At 36.2% G+C, this 17068-nt stretch overlaps 1 protein-coding gene across 1 annotated transcript; it reads left to right on the top strand.

Annotated features, from left to right (window-relative positions):
* Positions 1–4229: 4229 nt before the first annotated feature.
* LOC148869881 (putative alpha,alpha-trehalose-phosphate synthase [UDP-forming] 9) lies at positions 4230–7872 on the top strand. Its single transcript, XM_088967810.1, has 3 exons — positions 4230–6465; positions 6551–6824; positions 6914–7872. The coding sequence occupies exons 1-3, from the start codon at positions 4553–4555 to the stop codon at positions 7232–7234; spliced, it is 2508 nt and encodes an 835-aa protein (XP_088823936.1). The 5' UTR covers positions 4230–4552; the 3' UTR covers positions 7235–7872.
* Positions 7873–17068: the final 9196 nt, after the last annotated feature.

The following is a 17068-nucleotide window of genomic DNA, read 5'->3' on the forward strand; positions in this document are numbered from 1 at the left end:
GTGTGATAATGTTGGAAACTTGGAAAATACAATAACAACATATCTATCGATAGTTTTTAACCTACAGTCATAAAATAATCGGGACCCAAAAAGCTCACAGGTCCACTATTACTGCTTGAAACTTGAAAGTTTATATGTAACCTCCTTGCTATTTGGGCTGGAATTGATAATTTTCTAAGGCCCCGTTTATTTAATTTTTTGGAAGTTATTTATCGGGGTAAATGCATTTTTCCTGTTAAATATATTTACCTTTTTATTTTTCTTGTAAATGAGATAAAGATCATTATCCATAAAAAATCATTATTAAAAAGAACAATTTTGTTTCTTTCAAGTTTTAGCAATTTTTCTTTTGTGCAATAAAGTTACTTGGGAGAAGGATATCACACCTAACGAAAATGAATTTTTCATGAACTCCATAAAGAAAAATGAACCCTAAAAGTAATCTTAAACAAACTTATTCAAAGGGTGTCGTTACAAGGGGAGCAAAATCAATAGATAAAGTATAAAACTAAGGTGGCATTTGGTTTGTTACAAATAAATAACTTTTCTACTGATATCAACTGACAATAAAAAGTCAAAACCAAAGTAATTTGGTTTTCCATCTATGAAACTGCTGTGATAAGTAAATGGATGATAGGTAACTTTATCTTACCATAATCTAATATTGAACCTAATGTCGCCTATACATTATTCCTTATCTTTATTAACATTGAAAAATAGTTATGGAAAAAATAGGACACAATCTCTCTCCAGAGTTGGCTTTGAACTCTTATTAGGCCCAATTTGAAAAGAGTGCAAATACAAGCCTTATATTTTGTATTTATAATATACATATTTGTGTTTGTATTATTCCCAAACTCCAAACTGAGTTTGGGAAGAGTACAAATACAAATATATTCAAAGCAAAATCATTCAAGATAATACAAAAATACAAAGTTTTACACTCTACATACTTGTATTTGTATTCCTTCCAAACTGAACCTTGTCAACATCATCCAAATTGGTTGATTGAGTGTACTGTAATTTATTAATTACAGCTTCCATAATCACTGGCTTAATGCCCCAAGTCATAAACAAGTGCTCAATTAGAAAAGGAATTGGTTACCAAGGCTCAATAAATCAGCACATTGGATTGCTTGAAGATTTACCAACCCAATGGTATATTATGGGCACAATTGAGAAATCCATTCTTCTTCAATAAACAGAAGGCATTGACAATTGTGGTATCATCAGAAGTCATCTTCATCGATTAGTCAATTAATCTTCGGCGATACAATTGGATGGTCAGTAGTCTCTTTTCTTTGGTAGCCAGAGATTATTACTAGTCTCTTTTAGCTCTTCGACATTCTGAAACTGCCAAACTGGTCCTGTTTTACAGATTTGATGTTCCAACCTTTTTATTTACAATTAAGGAAACTGATTTTGATGTCATCCATCACCCTACTCCACATTACAAAAGAATTCTATCTGATCTTTGCATTGAGTACTAATAATGAAAACATGGTTGGTTAAACTTGTAAGCACGGCCTCACATCAGTGCCAATATAGCTATATAAAACTTAGTCGATATTTTCTCGCTTTTAATTTGATATATTATGTTGATATCTGCAACCCATATCTCCATTGTATCTTGGATGACCATAGCTTAAAAGTCTAGGTAAAAACCAGTTATAGACATATATCTGTCATCTAATATGGTTTTAATTAACAAGGAACCAATATCGAATCATGAATATAATTCAAAACGAGCCTCTCCAACCAAGGGACTGTTTGACAAAATATTTGAGCATACAATAATCAGTCCAACTTCAGCTTGAACCATTACAGACCTTGCACCCTCCTGAATAAATTATTAACTAAAAAACAAAGCAATTAAAGAGGGCCCCTTGGGAGGGTTGAGTTGAAACTGGTTCAGTTACTTGAAGCACTCCAGATAAACTATTCACAGAGTTTGAAGCAGATAATCCTTCAAATGATCAACGGATTAACAGCCAATTTGGGCTCTCTGGATTTTTTTTTTTTTTTTTTTTTCCACACATACCTTATAGATTGTTTCAAAGAAGCACAGCATTCCGGGTTTCTCACCTCATAACGTCAAAAGCCAAAAACCCTTCCCAAATACGAACTAAATTCACTAAATCGTCCAACGCTTAAACTGTTATCAAAGAGTGGTCCCTAATCTTACCCAAACCAAACCAAGATAGCATATCATCCAAGGAGAGGAATCCAGCTGTTGGATTTAAAATCAATGGTTATGGTTACTCAAGCAAGAGCAAAGAACAACCAGTCATGACAAAGGTTAGGCATAGGTAGTGACCGTATGATCAGTATGGACTCTCAAAGTAAGAGGAACCTTTCTTTTCCCCCATTTTTATAAATGCTGCCTTATCTACCTAACGGCTAGTGGATGCAACAAACAACCTTCTGTTCCATACCATAGTCCATAAGTTAGCTCAAAGTTTTTAATTTTGAACCACCTTCTTCCCTGGCGGCTTCGAAAAGTGGGGAGAAATATTCTTCCGAATAAGCCCCTCTCTTAATGAAAATATCCAAAAAAATATATATCCTTTTGCTTAAATATATTAAATATATGTACTTTTGGAGGAAAGTGAAAGAAGATTGAGATTGGGCTCATCCCCGTCAACCTTTATCCTAGAACAGTAGAATGTCTTTGTTCGGACCAAGAAAAGAAAAGAAAGCCCTTCTGAAGTTTGAAAATGTCCACCTTTTCCATATTAATTTCAATTTAATACTCTTTCTTTTGAAGAAAAGCAAAAATTTGAAACCCCCCCCCACCCTCCTTATATTTTGAAAACTGGCAGAAAAGTCCACCAACGCCGTGTTTAACTTTAATTACTCTTTGCCTAACCCAAGACCCGGACCTAGCCGGGTTGACCTTCTGGTGGGACCGGCTTATCAAATCAACGACTGCGATTATCCATGTCAGTTTTCTTTTATTTTCCCTAGTGGACCCAGTTGATGGATCATACATGTTTTTAGGTTTTAATAGTTGTCCCGGAGAGGGGAGCCGAGCAACTTGCCTCAGCGGTCAGCTGCGTTATCCATTCGAACGTTGTGCCACTATCCACTAGATTCTAGCCACGTGTACCCTACGATAAGGGTTATTAGTCAAACATCTCTATCCGTATAAATCAATGTCCAAGACTCGTTGAAGTTTGTTATATATTGTGATTGTGTGCTTCTCACGATTGTACTTTTACACGAAACATGCGTTGATGATCTCATCAATCAGAATTAGCCTTATAGTGGGGCCCACTAAAAGATAGATGGTTGGTCCACCCGGCGACGTCCTCGTTTATTAAAATTAAATCCAGCCGCCTGACCCCCTCTGAAGATAAAGTGGGACCCGTTCCCGTCGTGGCACATCAAGTGGGTCCAAACCAGAAGGAGCGATTTTTTGGATAACTATATGTAACGGTTCGCAATGTCTTTTTCAAAAAACTTTGTAAACAGGGACTAACTTAGCACAGCGGTCAATTCCACCTAACCGACGACACGTGGCACCCTTGAGATCTATCTCGGTCACGGGAGAAGTGGTGACGTGTCATCTGCTGAACCGGACAAGATAAGAACGGGTTTGATGAACTATCCACCCAGCCGATGCAGGTAACGTCAGCGGTCAAATACCCGAGCCGACTCGATCTACGACCCAGATATGCCACATTCTTGCCACTTGGCAAGTTTTTGGAAAACCCAGCTCAATTCCGAAAAAGAGAGATAAAAAGGGAGAGAAAAAAGAAGAAGTCTCATGGAGGAGAGATGGAAAAGGGAATATCTTATCTCGACACGTGCCAGCTGGAGCTTATCCAGGCGCGTGACGAGAGGCACTATTCACAGCTGTAAAACCAGCCACGTTGCATTGAATAAAATTACCCAAACACCCACGAGTTTTTTTCTAATTTTGGCAACTTTCCCAGAAAACCCCGATATTTTTCATGAATACGTAATCTCTCGAAATCGGGATATTTCCTCATTAAGCAACCCAAAAAATTCGGACCACGTGATTTATTTCCATTCTTGCTCTAGTAAACGCGAGATACTTTCCTCCATCCCTGCGATTTCTTGCCCAAATCGTTGATGAGAGTATTTTCGTCATTTTACTAACTTGACTGACTATAGCCGGTTAAAGTAATCTTTCTGATCTGACTATTGATTTCACAGTTTTGAGTTGTGAGTGATAAATACTAAATAATCATCCAGAGCAGAACGCCAGCTCTGCTACCCTTACACGTTTGAAACAGAGAAAAGAGAGAGAAAAGTCGGTTACAATTAGTAGAAGAAAAGCGAGGACGCCATTTGATGAAGTCGTCCGTCCGTCTTGACCGTTCACACCACCACCAGCACCACCGCTTGCTTCTTCCGTCCTTATTACCAGGTCGGTCATTCAGGCTTGTTTCTAATCTGTATAGCCATCAGAACAGACAGATCTTTCTTTTTTTTGTTTCTCTTTCGTTCTTAGTTCTCCCTTGTAGATCTCGTTTCGTCCGGAGGAGATTTTCCGAAAATTGGTCGGACCCGGTTGCCGAGGGTCATGACCGTGCCTGGGATCATCTCGGACTTCGACGGTGACGACGATGATGACCGGAGTGATTGCGCGGCGTCGGATGTTGTGTCATCTGTTGCACAGGAGAGAAGAATTATTGTTGCGAATCAGCTGCCTTTGCGGGTTCAGCGCGATCCAGAGAGTAACAAATGGTGTTTTGAATGGGATAATGACGCGCTTGTATTGCAACTCAAAGACGGGTTTTCGCCGGACGTCGAATTTGTTTACGTTGGTTGCTTGAAGGCTGAAATTGATGCGTCGGAGCAAGACGAGGTGGCGCAGTTTCTTCTCGAGAAGTTCCATTGTGTCCCTACGTTTTTGCCATCTGACATTCAGAATAAGTTCTATCATGGGTTCTGTAAGCAACATCTCTGGCCGCTGTTCCATTACATGTTGCCAATCTCGCCTAACCATGGCGCCCGTTTTGATCGGGCTCTGTGGCAGGCGTATGTATCTGCTAACAAAATTTTTGCAGATAAGGTGATGGAGGTGATAAATCCAGATGAGGATTACGTCTGGGTTCATGATTACCATCTTATGGTACTGCCCACGTTTCTAAGAAAAAGATTTAATCGAGTGAAGCTTGGGTTTTTCCTACACAGTCCTTTCCCCTCGTCGGAGATTTACAGAACGCTGCCGGTGCGAGATGAGATTCTCCGGGCGCTGTTGAATTCTGATCTTATTGGTTTCCACACGTTTGATTATGCTCGGCACTTCCTGTCTTGCTGCAGTCGGATGTTGGGTCTAGATTATGAATCCAAGCGGGGGTACATTGGGCTTGAGTATTATGGCCGGACTGTGAGCATTAAGATCCTTCCAGTTGGAATTCACATGGGCCAGCTTGACACTGTTCTGTCCCTCCCGGAAACTGCCAGGAAGGTCCAGGAACTGAAAGAAGAGTTTGAGGGGAAGACTGTGATAATCGGCGTTGATGATATGGATATATTCAAGGGCATCAGCCTGAAGTTCTTGGCAATGGGGCAGCTCCTGGAACAGCACCCTGAATTGAAAGGGAGGGTGGTTCTGGTTCAAATTGCAAACCCTGCTAGGAGCCAGAGTAAGGATATCCAAGAAGTTCAGGATGAAACCCATTTTATAGCCAAATCAATCAATGAAAAGTATGGTAAGGACCGGTATCAACCGATTGTTTTCATCAACCGCTTTGTTTCAACTCTAGAGAAGGCTGCATTCTACGCCATTTCTGAGTGTTGTGTTGTTAATCCAGTAAGGGATGGAATGAACTTGGTCCCCTATAAGTACACAGTTTGCAGGCAGGGAAGCCCTCTGCTAGACAAAGTGCTGGGAACAGATGGGTCCAGCTCCCCAAGAAAGAGCATCATCGTTGTGTCTGAGTTCATTGGGTGCTCTCCATCCCTTAGTGGGGCCATCCGGATTAACCCATGGAACATTGATGCTGTGTCTGATGCCATGAACTTGGCCATCACCATGCCAGAGGCAGAGAAACAATTGCGCCATGAGAAGCACTACAAGTACATAAGTTCTCACGATGTTGCCTACTGGGCTCGGAGCTTTGATCAAGACCTAGAGAGAGCTTGCCGAGAGCATTTCATTAAAAGGTGTTGGGGAATTGGCTTTGGCTTGGGTTTCAGAGTTGTTGCTCTGGGTCCTAACTTTAGGAAGCTTTCAGTAGAGCACATTGTCTCTGCATATAAGAAGACAAATAGCCGACTGATCCTTCTTGACTACGATGGTACCATGATGCCGCAGACATCTGTCGAAAAAACTCCTGGCAAGGAAGTTATTTCGGTGTTGAATAGTTTAAGCAGTGACCCGAAGAATGTTGTTTTTATTGTGAGTGGCAGAGGGAAGGATTCTCTCAGCAAATGGTTTTCTCAGTGCGAGAAGCTAGGTATTTCAGCAGAACATGGCTACTTTACAAGGTACTATTTGAGCGTCTTAACTTATACATATGATTAGTAGCTTCTACCTGTGTCTGCTGACCATGTTTTGCTTGCCCTTCTGCAGGTGGAACAGAGATTCTCCATGGGAGTCCTGTTTATTGGCAATAGATTTTGACTGGAAAAAGATTGCTGAACCTGTAATGGAACTTTACACAGAGACAACAGATGGATCTTCCATTGAGCATAAGGAGAGTGCCCTGGTCTGGCACCACCAAGAAGCTGACCCAGATTTTGGGTCATGCCAGGCAAAGGAGCTTCTTGACCACTTGGAGAATGTGCTTGCCAATGAGCCTGTGGTTGTTAAAAGAGGGCAACACATAGTTGAAGTAAAACCACAGGTAAGGAGAACTAACTTCTCTTTATCATCTGAGATCCAGATTTATGATTTTGTGATTATAATGGAGTATATCTTGTTGGTGAATTGCAGGGTATAAGCAAGGGTGTGGTTGTTGAAAACCTTATCTCAACCATGTCAAGCAAGGGGAAGCCACCGGATTTTGTATTGTGCATAGGGGATGACCGGTCGGATGAAGACATGTTTGAGAGCATTGAAAGATGCATCTCCAACCCATCCATCCTATCTAGAGCTGAAGTGTTTGCTTGCACTGTTGGTCAGAAGCCAAGTATGGCAAAGTACTATCTTGATGATACTGTTGAGGTCATCAAGTTGCTTCAAGGCATTGCTACTGCATCAATCCAGCCACCAAAGTCTGCACATCTTCAGGTTTCTTTTCAAGGTTCTCTTTGATTTGGATTAAAGTATAATAGAGATGCTCCAAAAATTCATTAGTCTGAATTGGCATTACCTGTTGCAAGCTGAGGTGGGTGCAAGTTCGGAATCAGTTGTCTAAATTGCACTCTCTTCTCAGATTGGATGGAAATAAGTTGGTCATAAACGAGTGTTGGTAAGCACCTTTGTACAGGACGGTACATACATCAAATTAATATGAAACAGAATACAGGAAAGTTTCATACTTATTTCATACTGTGGAGTCTGAACTCTGGCGTCTGTTCTAAAGAATGATCTTCAGTTTCAAAAACCAGGGGGAGCTCTGCTTTCAGCCCAAATTGTTGGATCAAAAATGTCTGGAATGGATACAGCAGTCCAATTGAGCAGGCATTTCTTTTGGTCTCAATTGGAAGAAACTAAACATCTGTAGGTTGGATGCTTGATAAAGCTCAACAAATTAGCACAGAGATGCCCCAATTCGCATTCCATTTTCATATGTACATATAAGGAATTGTTACCATTTCCTTTTTATTTATTCCCTCTTGATCATATTTTAGGACATGTATTCAGAAATGGTGAGTGGAATCAGCCTTATGGCTTTCATTAAAAAAAAAAAAAATAGTATTGATGCCATGAATAGTCAGCCCTTTTAACTATTTCTGGTATAAGAGCCATGGATGGCCATCTCTTTTAAATCTATGTTATTTTATCAACTTAGATAGCTTTGCTTCCTGATCTATATGCCTATTCAAAGTGAAGACTCTAGCAACCTTGATACTTTTTTTTTTCAGTTCTATGATTTAGACTTGAACTTGTGATAACAATAGTTGTGATGCAGGATGTAGGGCATTCACCTATAAGCATGAGTTCATCTATCCACGATGCCTTCATTTCTTCTAATGATGCATGTAACATACTTTCTATTGTCGTTACTCAGCTCTCCTTCTTCCTGTAGCCGTTGCTCAGGAAATATAAATTACAGTCTGGAACCTCATTATGAAAAGAACAGAAGCTCCAGAAGTAGTTTCAACCTGTAGCATGAAGGATATGGCGTTATGGGTTCAGGACATGCAATCCTTATAGCCTTAGGTCTGGAAATCTAGAATTCATTGAAAATTTTCAAAAGGAAAAGAAAAACTATCTAGAAAAGATAATATTCCAATAACTTGGTGCTTAACCAGGACTTGTGTTCTCTCATAACTCGGTTAAATTTTAGTTCTGATCTTTCAACTTCCCCACTCACCAAATGCCAAATAATAAAAATTTCAACTGTTCATGTTAGTTTTGAGAAAGAACAAAGCCTATACACATTTGTATGTGCTCAGTTGGGTAAGAGTACAAATACAAATATGTACAGTGCAAATATGTATAAATTAATACAAAATACAAGGTTTTGCACTCTACAGATTTGCATTTGTACTCTTTCCAAACTGAGCCTTAGAGTACAAAACCTTGTATTTTGTATTATTTTGTTTGTATCTGTACTCTTTCCAAACTGAGTCGAGGAACATTGTGAATCTTTTAGGAGTTGGCATCTTCTGCAACAATGGTTGCAGCATTCCTTACAATCACCCAATAAAACATGGGCACACCAGTGAACCAACAGGCAGATCAGGGGGATTGTATATCCAGAGGTTGCAAGAAAATGCTTAGATGATTGCAGCAGATTTGATTCCTCTTTTTGGGTCCTAAAAGGAGTTGTAATGTGAAATATTCTTGGGTCATTACACTCTTTCCCCAAATATTAGGCAGTGTAAAAACTTATGTTTTGTGCATATCTGGATATAAATTCCAAAAACCTGGTCTCCCAAGTTGACCCAAACCCAGGTTTTCCAATCTAACTGGGCCTAGTTAATCTGGTTCTTCTAACATTAATTATAAGGCCATAAGGGTATTAGTAGGGCCACAAATGGATTGGAATGAATTTGGATAGGAACATGTCTGAATCCAATCTTGTGAGAATCCAGAATATCTAAATTTGATTTGATATCCCTACCCAGTTCGATTCATTTATATATCTGGATATCTTATATGAATGTGGTTTAATTTGAGAATCAATATATCTCTACAACACTTGGCATAAATCCATAAAATTAAATGCGAAACAAGAAATTGTATGTTATAGATAGAAAAGAAAAGTTTATCTAAACCCCAAATTCAAAAATTGACTGATTAATGGATCACATTTATCAATTCCAATACAATCCGGTTATGGTTAAACAGATATTCAAATCCATCTTAGCTTAATAGAATTCAAATTCTAAGAAAAAATGTCAAAAGCATTTTTCCATAAACAACCCATTGCACGAAATTCAAGATCTTGTTGCATTTTTATTTATTTTAGAAATGGGTAATACCCAAATAAAATTTATTTAGCATCTATCCAAAAAATTATATTTATATAAAAAATCTGATATGGCAAATTTGCAACAGAGGAAAAGCAAAAATATTCCAAAAAACTTCTAAAAAACACAAAAATCGTCCACGTGACAATACAGTTGGAGATACTTTTGTTCCTTCCACCTCTAGGGAGGGCATATTTCTAATTACTTAGGAAATTAGAAAATTGAAAATTTAGGCAACTCATGTTACTTGCAGGCAATTCCAGCTCAAGGTGGAGCATAATCCATGGACCATCCAAAAGGGTATCCAATTTAATGGACAGTTGAGACAGACCATAGGATTCCTCAACGTGGAAAAGAAATGGTTCCATCTAGAGACATTCCCTAATTGATCCATTTGGAACTCTTTTTTCCACAGATTTGTATAAAATCAATTTTGAAAATAGACAGCTCAGCTGCCTTTACAACTATGTTAGAAACATGGCATGACTCATACAAACAGCTGTCTTTGTAAATACTGCTAACCTTCATGCAAGATTTTCATCTCTCTCTCATACACACACAAAATACCCCCATTAAATCCCTTATTTCCTCCTAAATATCTCTTGACTGTCCTAATAAAACAAGAGTATAAATTATTAAATTAGATAGGATGGATCAGAGGTTAAGGGCCAATCCAATACTAGGCCCAGACATAAACTCTAGCCTGAGCCCAAAATGATGTCAAAACCCAAATTTACCAATCCAAACCTAATCAAATATCTGTTCAATCCCATGGATTGCATAGGTTCACTTGCTAGTAAATATTAGAAGAGGAGGCTTGTGTTCTCAGCTATTTATCGTATAAGAACAATTATGGAATATAGAAAAATCATTCCTCGAAGATGAACCAGTGGGAAGGTTACTTTCTAAAATCCAACCTATTGTGGACCCATTTTTTTGTTTTGACCATGCTATTTCTTGGAGCAATGGGTCAATGCCTAGTCTGAAACCAATTTCTAAGTTGTTTATATAAGACATACATATCTACATGCATTCCAGGTGAACCCAGATGTCTGGGCCAAGGATTTTAGGTCTTAGCCCATATTATTTGCAGGCTTGATGCGATTCCGAGCCAAGCCAGGCTTGGAAGTTGGAACTAAAACTTCTTCCTGAGCCCAGAAATTTTCAAGATGGACCGGATCGGTCGATTCAGGCCTGAGCAGAAATGATCAACCCTAACCACATCTCATGCATAACATTTCAAAAGAAGAAAATTTTGTAAACCAAAAAACATGAAATACCCAAAATAGAACCTACCTTGCAACTGAGACAAAAGAACACGTGAGTCAAATAATTATGGTCAAGTCAACTGATGGTGGCTCAATTGGTAGGTTCTCTGATTCGTCGAAGTAGAGACCTGAGATCAAATCCCGCTGCCACCAAGGAATGGCTTCCTCCTTCCTTCTCTCGTCACTCCCTCCTTCAGTGGATGAACTCTAAAGAAACAAACTGAACTGAAACTCCTGCTAGATGAGTCACCACCATTTCTCTCTCTTCCCCCATTCCTCCTCCTCCTCCTCTCTCTCATGTTTCCCACTGCAGCTGATTGATTATTTAACGCAATAAGCTAAATGAAAATCTGAAATACATGATTGAATTCAGATGCTTAGATCTCCAAGAGAGGCTCTGGAGTTCGTAGTTCTAGAAACTTTAGATTGTCTTGGTTTTCTTCTAATCTTATGTTGAGTTAGTCCTTAGTTCTTCATGCATTCTTTCATTCAATTTGATTATTTCTACTTCCGTATTTTGAATTTAAATGTAAATATGGTTGATCAGGTCTAATAACTTGCATGGTTTAATTTGGATTAGATTCTAATGATCTCATAGGTCATTCGTTATTTTGCAATTGTTTCTCGTTGTGGTTAATTGATTTTGGTCCTAGAAATGCTTATTGAATGTTTCTTTATAATTGTTGACTCTGTTAAAATTCACCATATAAATTGCAGGCCCCAAAAACACAATGAAGCAGAATAAATCTTCTCACCTCAAAGAGAGAACAAACAACTCTTGAAATTCCTTCTTGGAAATGAATGGTAGCAAAACTCTTATTGTGGATATGGCATTCGCAGTAGCTTTTTCTTGCTTGAACCCTTTCAAGAAACCCTAGTCTCAAGAGCCCAAAGTTACCCAACGAATGAGAAAGATGTAATGACATTCCTAAAATATTATAAACTTTCCAAATGTAAAAAAAAAAAAAAAAAAAAAAAAAAAAAAAAAAAAAAAAAAACTGAACATTTTAATAATTTATATTTTATTTTCCAATGAAAATTCATCAATGGTTTTCTGAAAATGTAGTAAATAATTTGGTAATTACATTTAGAAATCTAATTGATATTGTTGGGAAAATGGAATAATGCGCAACCAATAAATTACAAATGAATAGGCAATTTTCAAAATAACATAAATATTATTCTTTTAACTTTTGAACATTTATTAATTGTAAGGAAATTCCCAATATTATTCAAAATTACAGTAATTATTAATAATTTTAGCAGTAAATAATTAATTTCAAAAAATAATGAGTGATTATTAAATTACAATAATTAATGTAATCACGATTGTTAATAATTGGTTGAAATCGTGAATAATTATTAATTATCAAAAATTATTAAGTAATGGATTAATTATTAGTTTTTTCTAGATTATTTTGTAAATTATTTAATATTTTTTTGTAACTTTTAAATAACGGATTATCTCAAAAATATTAAATAAGTTTTGATAGACTATTTTCCAGAATTATTTAATAATATTGGACTATTATTTAAATACTTCCAAAACAATTATGCAATAATGTTTGGTACGTTAATTTTGAAAATTAATTTTCCTAAATTATTTAATATTTTTTATTGAAATAACAATAGCGGACTATTATTTAAGTAATTTCTAAAAAATTATTAAATTGTACTGAAGATTTATCAATACTTATTGAATTATTATTGAAATAATTTCCAATATAGTTATGAAATAAGTTTTGGTAGATCAATTTCCTAATTAATTTTTAGTAACTATTTATTTAGATAATAATATTGGATTATTATTTAAATAATTTCCAAAAGAATTATGAAATAATGTTTGGTAGGTTAACTTCATAAATTAATTTTCCTACATTATTTAATAATTTTTATTTAAATAATAATAATAATAATAATAATAATAATAATAATGGATTATTATATTGAAGATTTATCAATACTTATTAGATTATTATTTAAATAATTTCCAAAAAAAATTATGAAATTATGTTTGGGAGAGTGATTTTGTAAATTAATTTTCCTAAATTATTTAATAATTTTTATTTAAATAAGAATAGTGGACTATTATTTAAGTAATTTCTAAAATAATTATTAAATTATATTGAAGATTTATCAATACATATTGGATTATTATTGAAATAATTTCCAAAATAGTTATGAAATAATTTTTGGTAGATTAATGTCCTAAATTAATTTTCCAAATTTTTTAGTAACTATTTATTTAAATAATAATATCGGATTCCAAAAAATTATGAAATAATGTTTGGTAGATTAATTTCATAAATTATTTAATATTTTTTTTATTTAAATAATAACAATGGACTTTTATTTAAGTAATTTCTGAAATAATTATGAAATAGTTTCTGAAATAAATAGTAAATAATTTTTGATAAATTACTTGATTGGATAATTTTAATTATGAACTGATTATTATTAATTATAAACTAATTATTATTAGTTATGGTCTAGGTATGATTTACTTTGGTCTAAGTCAAAGCGGTCGAAATCGGAACATGTCTAGGTCACGTGAGAGATTTACATCACAACCCGACCCGATATGCTTTATCTTCTTTGCCTGCATAAGCTTAGGGTTGTTCACAAAATGTCAAAAACCGACCAGACCGACCCAACTCGACCTGATGTGGTCGGTTTTTAACTTAATTTGGTCAAGTTCATTTTAGAAATATGCATAACCTGACTGATCAATTCGGTTGCGGGTTATAATTTTGTAAACCGATCATATGACTGATGTTTTCATGTCCTAGTCCAATCTTTTCAAAAAAAAAAAGCGAAAAAGAATTGTGGACTTTTTCTTATTTTATTGTGTTTTGAATTAAGTTGATTTGTATATGGAATGATAGAAAAGAATAAAATTTCTTGAGTTGTGGACTTTAAGTCCTATCAATAAAGAGGAGGAACGATGTCTCGATTGAAACCAAACAAACCAACTAACCGATAGTTTTTATTGCAAGTCGAGTTTTTACTTCTTTGGGTAGGTTTTGATTGATTTGGTAGTCAACTTGATATAGTTAGTTCGGTTGACAAAACTATGTATAACTGAACCGAACCAACCCGTGTACAGTCCTACATAAGCTACAAGGGTCACTTGACAGAGCGACAACAATAGTGTAAAAAAGAGCGACCACAATAGTGTAAAAATTAGCTAAAACTTCACTGAAATCTCACACCTCCACACTATACCCGTGCTAGAATAACACTAAAAAATAGTTCTTTCCACCAGAAAGAATCAGAATATAGTTTACAAAATTTTCACAGTTTTGTCACCCCTGTTTAGGTTTTGATGCCTAGCAAAAAGTATTCAAGTCAAAATGATGTTGGAAGAGAATGTTGCCATACTTGAGAGGCAATGAGGCATGAAACTTTCATGACCAAGTTATAATTAAAGGGGGCATTCTTTTTTCGTATGTCGAGGGGGAGAAAGTTGGTCAATGGGATTTTGGTTTCAATTGAACAAGAATCCCATGTTCTTTTTCCAGATTTATGTGGGAACCAAGAAAAGTTTATTTTTCTAAGTATCACGTACCAGTGTAAGTGATACCCATCTCCTATGTGGGTAAATAACTTTCCCACCTAAGGGGAAGTTGCCAACACTTGAATTGGACAAAAATGCCCCTTTTAATAATGGATTTTTATAGCTAAAATGGTCATTGTTTTATTTACATGAGAAATAAAAGAATATGGATAAATACACTTAACCGGTAAGCGTTTCCCAAGTAACTACATTTACCTAGGTAAGTAACTTATCGAAAAGCGAACTGGGCCTAAGAGTTATTCACCCATATTTTCTGCCCTTGTTTCATGATCAAAGCTTATTGAGGCCTTTGAGTCTCCATGAACGGGTTTATGAATCTCTAGGATTTGTTGGGACTCAATGACTTGTCTATTTGGAAACATGATTTGTTTGGTAGGGGAAGAAAACTTTTTACATAAACTTTTCCTATTTTACTGTTTTACCATAAATTGTCTTCCTAAATTAATGGGTTTTCTCCCTAAATTAATGGAACAAAAAAGAGGAGATTGTCATGTCAAATGACAACTCTTTGGGCTTTTAGAGGGAATGTTGCACACTCTAGATTACGGGTAATGGAGCAAAAAGAGGCACAATATTAATTTAGTATAAGGAGTATTTGTGGCAAAGTTAAAGCTTGAGGGTGATTCTTGCAATTAACAAATGAAAATTCGGGGGATAATGGATAATTATAATATCCCATTGTAAGGGGGGTTTGTTATTTACGGAATAAATTAGGATAAAATATCAAAACCTCCTCTGAAGATTTTAATAATCATAAAAAGTTTCTTTATAATTTCATTATAATAAATGACTCCCCTAAACTTTTGAGAAACTCAACAAAAACCTCCATTCCATCACTCACTAGACGGAAAATGTTAGACTGATGCATCGTGTTTTTTTCTAAATATCGGTTTTACCCTATTGTAAATTATTTTACCCTTTGATTCTTTCATCGTTGAAACTTACGTAGATCGTTTAGTGAAGAAGTGAGATACCGTTTGTTGTTCAGGCAGGAAGAACGCATGTAAAGTTTTCTAGAGCAAAAACAACAATATGGCAGTCTCCAAAGCGATTTTCATGACCGTAGAATTATCTTGCGTGAAAGGAAAAAGGAACCCTAATACCGGAAATCTCCGGTCTTTGTCCCCACAGATCATTTGAAGGTCCGATTTTGTTAACTGTATTTGTTTTATTTTCAACATGCAATTGGGCTCCAAAGATGAAGCAATTGGCTTTCCATCGTTTGGAGATATGAAATTTCTTTGTTTTGAATGCCTGGGATAATGACCCATTAGGCATCCCGATTGATATTGATATTTATTGTACATTTTTTTTTGGTTCTTTTTTTATAGAATTTTTGTTTCATTTTAGTATTATTTTGCACTGAAACATTTTCTAGTTTCACAGATCAAGAAATTCAGAGATGCATTGGCAAAGAACAACTAATTAAAAGACTGTTGCAACCTTGGACCTCCAAAAGGACTGGAGGAAAAAAGAGCTCCTTGGTTTGGCTGCTAACAAGGATCTCTCCTTCACCTATACACCAAAAAAAAAAAAAAAAACAGTGCAACTAGAGGTCGTACTTACTGCAATAGCAGAAGTAGCTCCTACAATAAGCGTAGAGCCCTTCCTTCCATCAACCTTAAAGGCCATTCAAACTCGAGATTCTGGGAAACCCTTGGCCACGGCTGGGACGTGGGATATTATTAGTTGAAATAATTTAATTTCATCAGCCCATTTCTGTTTTGCTTTTGTTGTAGGGTGATCAAAGTATCTGTAGATGCAGATGTGGGTTCAAACAAGTGAGAGAAAGAGAGAGAAAGTGCGTTTCAGTGTGTGTGAGAATTAAAGTTGGTTTGTCGTATTTAACAGTGGATGCCAGTAGTGTCAGGCTTTGTGGTGTAGATCATGGCCTGCACTTCTTGAGACGTGAGGAAGAAAGGGAATTTGTATGTTGTTTTCTCGATTGTAAGAACTGTTTTCATTCATTAGCAATTTTAAAGGAGATGCGGGATATCCATAGTAAATGTTCTGTCTTTCTTCTGGGTCAGTGACGTTTTCCGAAATCTTTAAATGACACCCGGGGATAATTTCGTAAATGTCGACATTTTCCTTCATGGACGGGATGTTCTTACCGACTTTCTTATTACAATAAAACTGTAAGGGTTAATTACAATAGCCCCACGTATTATGGGTCTGTGACAAAGACCTCCTTTCATCAAAAAAATGAGAAGATTATAATATTTTTTAATTCTTATATTATTTTTATAATAACTATTTGAAAGAAAAAACTTACAATATTCATCTTCCCCGATCAACAGCAGGGATGCATGGAAGAAGAAGAAGGCGATACATTTCAACTTATTAGCAATCTCTCTCTCGAGGCAATCAAGAATTCTGGAGAAAAGGGGAACCGATTCGCAGAGTACATTAACTACTTGGTGGAAGGGATAAAGAAATCCGGCCCAAGTCTGGGAGTTGGCCACTGGTGCTGGTAGCTAAGACGGTTCCTTATTTTTATATATTGTCGCAAAACATGTCGACAATCTATAAGACGTACGTGTTTTGGTGAAGAAGATGAGAATTATTCTGTTTGTACAATCAAAAGCCACACATGCGCTAACTGATCTTCGATCGCTAATCTCAACCTAGACTGAACTCGATCGAACAGTTGCGTGCACAG

The sequence above is a fragment of the Nelumbo lutea genome, chromosome 2 (genome assembly GCF_056320005.1).
Source record: "Nelumbo lutea isolate HS-2025 chromosome 2, American lotus-T2T, whole genome shotgun sequence".
NCBI lineage: Eukaryota > Viridiplantae > Streptophyta > Magnoliopsida > Proteales > Nelumbonaceae > Nelumbo > Nelumbo lutea.

Excerpts from the sequence above, each read along its gene's own strand:
- LOC148869881 (XM_088967810.1), top strand. The coding sequence starts at position 4,553 with ATGACCGTGCCTGGGATCATCTCGGACTTCGACGGTGACGACGATGAT. Across the intron at positions 6,466-6,550 it reads GAACATGGCTACTTTACAAG|GTGGAACAGAGATTCTCCAT; the intron begins GTACTATTTGAG and ends GCCCTTCTGCAG. Across the intron at positions 6,825-6,913 it reads TAGTTGAAGTAAAACCACAG|GGTATAAGCAAGGGTGTGGT; the intron begins GTAAGGAGAACT and ends GGTGAATTGCAG.